Here is a 7,279-nt window from a genome sequence, read left to right as displayed (position 1 = left end):
AAGGTTTATTGAAAAACCTTTAGTAATAAGAATCACGGGATTTAATTTTTTGTCTTTTTTGGATGAGTCAAAACCGAAGGTTTATAGGATAAACCTTCGCAATTAAAAATTTCAGGAAAAGGTAAAAACGAAAGTTCTTCAAATAACCTTCGCAATTAATCATTCTCCAACTTAGAATATTTTTTCAATTTTATGGGATGAGTCAATTCCGACGGTTTAATGGAAACCCTTCGTATTTAAACATTTCAGGGAAGGTAAAACCGAAAGTTTTTGGAATAACCTTCGCAATTAACCAACTTCCAACACTTGGAATTTTTTTCCATTTTTTGGGAATGTCAAAACCGAGAGTTATTAGCATAACTTTCGGTACTAATAATCAAAACCGAGAGTTTCACACCTCTCGGAATCTATTTTCAATAACGAAAGACTTGTTCCTCTCGGGATCAATTAGGAGAATTTTATAAAACCTTCGGTAATTTCTGTCGGTAAAGGTCATTTTTTACCAATGTAATCCAAGTATACCTCGAGAACGATCTCGATGTATCTGAATTCCTAATACAAAAGAGGCATCACCAAGATTTTTCATTTCAAACTTAGTTGAAAGAAATCTTTTAGATTCATATAGTAAACATGTATCATTGCTAGCGAGCAATATATCATCGACATATAAAATCAGAAAAATATGTTTGCTCCGACTGAATTTGTGGTATACACAATCATCAATTAAATTACTCTCAAAACCAAATGAGATAATAATTTCATGAAATTTGTGATACCATTGACGAGAAGTTTGCTTTAGACCATAGATAGATTTCTTTAGTTTATAAACCATTTGTTTGGATCTCCCACTATAAAATTTTCTAGTTGGTTCATAAAAATTGTTTCATCAATGTTTCCATTTAGAAACGCAGTCTTAACATTCATTTGGTGTAGCTCAAGATCAAAATGCGCCACTAATGCCATGATCGTCCTAAAAGAGTCCTTTGTCGAAACAGGGGAAAATGTTTTCGTAAAATCAATACATTCCCTTTGAGTGAAACCCTTTGCAACAAGACGTGCCTTATATCTTTCTACATCACCCTTTGAATCCCTTTTGGTTTTAAATATCCATTTACAACCAATAGGTTTCGCACCTTTAGGTAATTAGACTAGATCCCAAACGTCATTGTCTTCTATAGACTTAATTTCTTCATTCATGGCAATAATCCATTTATGAGAATTAGAACTATGCATTGTTTGGTGTAAGTTGATAGAATCATCTTCCATCATTTCAACGCTATCCTCATGTTCTAGGAGAAATACAATATAGTCATCTAAAATAGCATTTCTCCTTTCTCTCATGGATCTCCGTAATGGTATTTGTTCTTGAGGTTGTTGAGTTTATTCTTCAGGAATGTTTACCTTGTTTTCAATGGGAAGATTTGTATTAATGTCTTGAAGTTCTGGAATTGCTTCTTGATTAATATCATAAATAAATTCATGATTATCATCATTAGCAATTGTAGGAATTTGAACAAATTCCTCTTCAAATTCAAATTCCTTAGTATTTCTCCCCTCAAACTCAATATCCTCAAAAAACACCGCATTTCCCGTCTCAAAAATAGTTCTATTCGTGGGAACAAAAAACTTATAACCCCTTGATTTCTCAGAATATCCAATAAAGTAACAACTAACTGTTTTGGAGTCCAATTTCATTTCATTTGGCTTATAAGGCATTGCTTCTGCTGGACATCCACAAATATGAAAATGCTTTAGGACTGGCTTTTTACCGGTCCAAAGCTCATAAGGAGCTTTAGTTGTTGCTTTAGTTGGAACTCTATTGAGAATATATATGCTGCAGTCTTTATTGCTTCTCCTTAGAGAGATTTCGGTAAAGTAGAATGAGAAATCATACTTCTTACCATATCTTTAAGAGTTCTATTTCGTCTCTCAGATACACCATTCATGCGAGGAGAACCTGGCATAGTGTATTGAGGTATAATTCCACATTCCTCAAAGAATTTAGCAAATGGTCTTGAACGTTGTTCTCCTGATCCATTATATCGACCATAGTATTCACCACCATGGTCCGATCTGACAGATTTAATTCATTTACCAAACTATAACTTTAGTGTTTTTAGTTTTGAAGCAACGTGAGACATTTTTATAATGTACTCCCTTATATTTCCTTTTCCTTTACACTTCATTGAGGTCAAGCTCACAAGAAGCGTGCTAGTTTCAGCCTTATTGTTTTTTTTGCAAAACGTTTCTCAATTTTCTCAATGAATTCTTTAGCATTAGTGACTTCAGAGATATCACCCCTAAATGTTTCTGGAATTCCTCGTTTAATGATCATTAAACACATGGGATTTGATTTTTCCCACTTTTTAGGGTCATGTTTTTCAAGAAGGGTACCTTGATCCGTAATAGTGGGTCGATCAATCTGAAGCGCAAGGTCTAGATCCATACATCTGAGAATAATAAAAACATTTTCCTTCCAATTCTTAAAGTTATTTCCATTCATTATAGGAATAAAATTGACATTGACAGATATTGAAGATGCGAAAAAATTAACTAAATTCAAATAAAAGAAATATTATGAACACATTTTTACATTTTGATTAATAAATTCACATTAAGATTTTTTCTCCATCAAAATAAAAAATATCTAGCCCAACATTAATATTTAGTCTTTAAACAAAAATATTAACTTGAAAGTGATATTTTTTTTTTGGTGTGTATTGATCAAATATTGACAATAAATCCTGTTAAATAATAAATCAATCTTTGGATCCTGTTAAACAAAATAAAAAAATTATATATAAATATATTTTTTCTACAATAAAGTTTTATTATATATATAATTTATATGTTAAAAAATAAAATATTTTCCTGTATAAACCCTAAACCCTTAATATGTTGACGAAATGACCTTGCAAGTTGGTTTATTTGACCTGGTGGAATTTTATAATTTTTTTTGCGCTCGTGGTGTTATATTTTTTTTTATCCGATTTTGCCCTTGTCGCGAAACGCTAAGTCACTTAGCGTTTCGCGAAGTGGATCAGAGGTTTGTATAAATACCCAAATATTTTCATTTCACTAAATTTTTTTCTCTCTCTTCCTCCAACTCTCTCCTTCACTCACGGTGGCCGGCGGCGACGGCGCCCGGCGGCGACGACATCTCCGTTTCCTCCAATATTCATACAAATCAAACCCGATCAGAGCTCTTCTAACCTAACTAATTCATTTATGTTTATCTATTGCCGATTTCTAACCCTAGATCTATTTGCATGCAGGTTTCTTATACTAGGGTTTATGTGAGTTCTCCGATTCTAACTATTTGAACGGCGTCGAGGTAGATCTTCATTCTAACTGTTATGTTCTTGTTTACATTTTCTTCATTTCAAAAACTTTTTCATATTTCCTTTATGTCCATCATTTTCTCCGTTTTGGTTGATTCTTATTTCTTATATGGTTCATATTGGTTCATTGAGCATTTCGTTAGGTTTTTATTATTTGTTATCTGTTAATATTTGCAGAAAATCTGTCTGATAAGAGCGTATCTGTTTCCGTTTCAGATCTGCTTACCGTTTCGCTACGGACTTACCGTTTCGCTACGGACTTTCCGTTTCGCTACGGACTTACCGTTTCGCAAAGTATACCTCGCGATTCGCTAAGTATCAAGATTTTTTGTTATTTATAGTTAATCATGAACTTCATTTGACAAGGTATTTACATCACTTCATGGTTATGAAGAGAACATGTGTTAACAAAACAAACTTTCTAATTTTACATTGGAAACATTTAGATTCTTCAGAAAATGCCTTTGAAGAATCTATCATTGACCTCCAGATAAGCAAAGATTGGCTGACTTTGATTTCGTTAGTTGTTAAGCTAAAGAAATAAATTTCAAACAATTTTCTCTTATCTGGAGTTCAACGATCGCTTCTTCAAAGATTTTTTCTGAAGAATCTAAATGTTTCCATGTAAAATTATAGGGTTTGTTTTGCTAACACATGTTCTTTTCAAAACCATGACTTTGTTGTTGATACCTTGTCAAACGAGATAGATTACCTATGAAACCAATAAAAAAATTTGTACTTGACGATTCGCTAAGTACTACGAGCTCCAGCTAGGAGAATGGTTTGAATTCGATTTCGTTATTACAATATAGTAGCGAAAACGTATTCAAACCATCTTCTCTTAGCTGGAGCTCGTTGACCTCTCGATTCGCTAAGTCCCTCCCGATTCGCTAAGTCCCTCCCTATTCGCTAAGTCCCTCCCGATTCGCTAAGTCCCTCCCGATTCGCTAAGTCCCTCCCGATTCGCTAAGTGCCTCTCGATTCGCTAAGTGCCTCCCGTTTCGCTAAGTCCCTCCCGATTCGCTAAGTGCCTCTCGATTCGCTAAGTGCCTCCCGACTCGCTACGGAAGTTGAAGAGACGCGCGTACTCACACGCGCTAGACCTTATATATTCAAAAAATTCAGAACATTTCATTTCAACCGCCCGACTCTCTCTCTCTAACCCATTTTCTCTTCACTGAATCTTGTCAAGCCCGATCATTTCTGCTTTCTTCTCGTTCGTCATTAAGGTTAGTTCATTATCATTTTCTGCTTTTTTGTTCATTGGTGGTTCTTGCATGTTAGTGTAATGTTGTTAATGTTCAGTATATATTTTTTTGCCAGTAGGGTTTCATCAGGGTTTCGCGAGGTACCTTCCGATTCGGTAAGTACCTTCCGATTCGGTAAGGACCTAGCGATTCGCTAAATACCTAGTTGTGGTCGATCATTTTCTGGTTTTTTGCTTATGGATTTTGGTCTTTGCATGTTAAGTTTAAGTGTTTGTTTCAGATTTTTTGTTTAGGGTTTTTGCATGTTAAGTTTATTGTTTGTTTCTGATTAGTTTCGTATTGTTTCCGATTCGGTAATGCTGTCTTATGTTCAGTTAACGGTTTCGCTCGGTACCTCTCGATTCGCTAAGTGCCTCCCGATTCACTAAGTGCCTAGCGATTCGCTAAGTGCCTCCCGATTCGCTAAGTACTTAGCGAATCGCTAGGTTCCTCCCGATTCGCTAAGTTCTTACGTTTGTATGTGTTTGTTCTAACATTTTTGATGATGTTGTTTCCTTTTGTAGATGGCAGAAACAACTGTTACTGAGTTTCCCGGTCGGATTTCGTGGAAAAGTGCCCTCACCCTGAAGAAGATTGTGAATAAGTTCGAGGAAATGGATCTTCTGGAGAGTGTGTACAATACCCAGTTCAGATCATTATTCACAGCCCCCCTCTTGCAGTTCTCAGGAAGTATTGTACATCAAATGTTGATGAGGAGGTTAAGCTCAAACTCCAAGGAAATAACGATGACAAGGTGGATGATGATGAAAAGATGGATGAGGATAAGGTGGAGAACGATGAGAAGGTGGATGATGATGAAAAGATGGATGAGGATAAGGTGGAGAACGATGAGAAGGTCGATGATGAAGAGAATGTGGAGGATGAAAGAAAAGAAAACGATGAGAAGGTAGATGATGATGAGAAGGCGGAGGATGAACGAAAAGACAACGATGCGAAGGTGGAGGACGTAAAGATAGAGGTTGAGGCTAAATTGGAGGACGGTGAGAAGCTGGATGGTGTGGCTAGGGTGGATGATGTGGAGGTTGATCTGAAACTGAAGGATTTGAAAGTGAAGGTGAAGGATGAGAAGACTGTGGGGGATGTGAAGGCAAATGATGACAATGATGACAATGACGATTTCCAGTTATACAATACTCCTCCTAAAGGAAATTATGGGAGGAGAGTGAGGAAGCCGAAAAAAGATGACTCGTACACCAACCCTTCCTTGTCAAAAATGCCCAAGACAAAGGATCCTATGAAAGTGAATCACCTTCAAAAATTTGATGATGAGCTACTTCAAAAAGTAAAGGCGTGGTTGGATGATCGAAAAACCGATAATTCGACAACGGATTTACATACGGTTCAAGCAAAGAAGGAAGTGTTGGTTAGAGTTGTAACAAGGCTTACATGGATTGAAGACGAGGTAAGTCGTTCAAATCAATTCATTAATCTTCGTTTCGCAAAGTACTCTTCGTTTCGCAAAGTACTCTTCGTTTCGCAAAGTGCTTTTCGTTTCGCAAAGTACTCTTCGTTTCGCAAAGTACTCTTCGTTTCGCAAAGTGCTCTTCGTTTCGCAAAGTACTTACTTAGTCAATGTTGTTTGATATGTACTCAATGTATGTTGTATGCTCCCATTGTGCAGGAAATCGATGCATTCTGCCATCTTCTGCGGAAAAGGATTTCCTGCTATCCCAAGACATATAAAAATACACATGCGGCAATTGGGGATTGCGTATTGTCGGATAGAATCAGGCGACTGCACAGGGATTTTATTAAGGATCCTGCCAAATTTCCAGTCGACGAATTCAAAGACTATTATATGGGCGCACCACATAGATATATGCCAGAGTGGTCAACAATTGACGACGTCTACATGCCAGTGAACATTAACCAGAAACACTGGATTTTATGTGTAGCACGTCTTCAAAAGTACCGCATTGACGTGTACGACTGTGACGCCTATCTTTATAAGAATCTGGATCCTTATTTGAAACCCTTCTGCGACATGATTCCAATTATATTCGCCAAAACAATCACTCCCGGTGAGAGGGTAAGGTATCCTAATTTCAACTTCGAAGGCCCCATCCAACCAATGACTTACAAACGGTTTCCACACCCCAAAGTGAAAACCGCTGCTGCTAAGGTTGGAGAAGTCCCACGGGCAACAGAGAGCGGGGACTGTGGGGTCTTCACGCTAATGTACATGGAACACTTGACCGCTAATCAACCCGTGCACAATGTGACCTCAGAAAACATGGGGTTTTTTAGGCAGAAGATGGCGGTCAGGTTATTCCATCAGATTATGGAACCTTGAACATTATTTTGTGTAAAAGTGATAACTTATTTTGATGTCTTGTAAACCTTGATGAATATTTTGGAAGTTGGATGATGTATTGTAAATTATTTTGTGTAAATTGATGTATTGTAAATTGACCCTTCAACCTACAAAAAAGATAAGTTAGTAGCCTTCGTTTCGCCAAGTACCCTTCGTTTCGCTAAGGTAGCACTTTTCGATTCGCTAAGTCCCTTCCGTTTCGCTAAGTTAGCACTTTTCGATTCGCTAAGTCCCTTCCGTTTCGCTAAGTTAGCACTTTTCGATTCGCTAAGTCCCTTCCGTTTCGCTAAGTTAGCACTTTTCGATTCGCTAAGTCCCTCCCGATCCGCTAAGTTCCTCCCGTTTCGATAAATTAA

The 7,279-nt window shown here is 37.0% G+C and overlaps 1 protein-coding gene across 1 annotated transcript; it reads left to right on the top strand.

Moving 5' to 3' along the window:
• The first annotated feature begins 5,411 nt into the window (after positions 1-5,411).
• Positions 5,412-6,902, top strand: LOC124924541. The gene is made up of 2 exons (XM_047464564.1): positions 5,412-6,011; positions 6,231-6,902. The coding sequence occupies exons 1-2, from the start codon at positions 5,412-5,414 to the stop codon at positions 6,900-6,902; spliced, it is 1,272 nt and encodes a 423-aa protein (XP_047320520.1).
• Positions 6,903-7,279: the final 377 nt, after the last annotated feature.

Source organism: Impatiens glandulifera, chromosome 2 (genome assembly GCF_907164915.1).
Source record: "Impatiens glandulifera chromosome 2, dImpGla2.1, whole genome shotgun sequence".
Lineage (NCBI taxonomy): Eukaryota > Viridiplantae > Streptophyta > Magnoliopsida > Ericales > Balsaminaceae > Impatiens > Impatiens glandulifera.
This window is presented reverse-complemented; position numbering and strand designations above follow the sequence as displayed.

Coding starts and splice junctions, on each gene's coding strand:
- LOC124924541 (XM_047464564.1), top strand. CDS start 5,412: ATGGATGAGGATAAGGTGGAGAACGATGAGAAGGTCGATGATGAAGAG. Junction 6,012..6,230: donor TTACATGGATTGAAGACGAG/GTAAGTCGTTCA, acceptor CCCATTGTGCAG/GAAATCGATGCATTCTGCCA.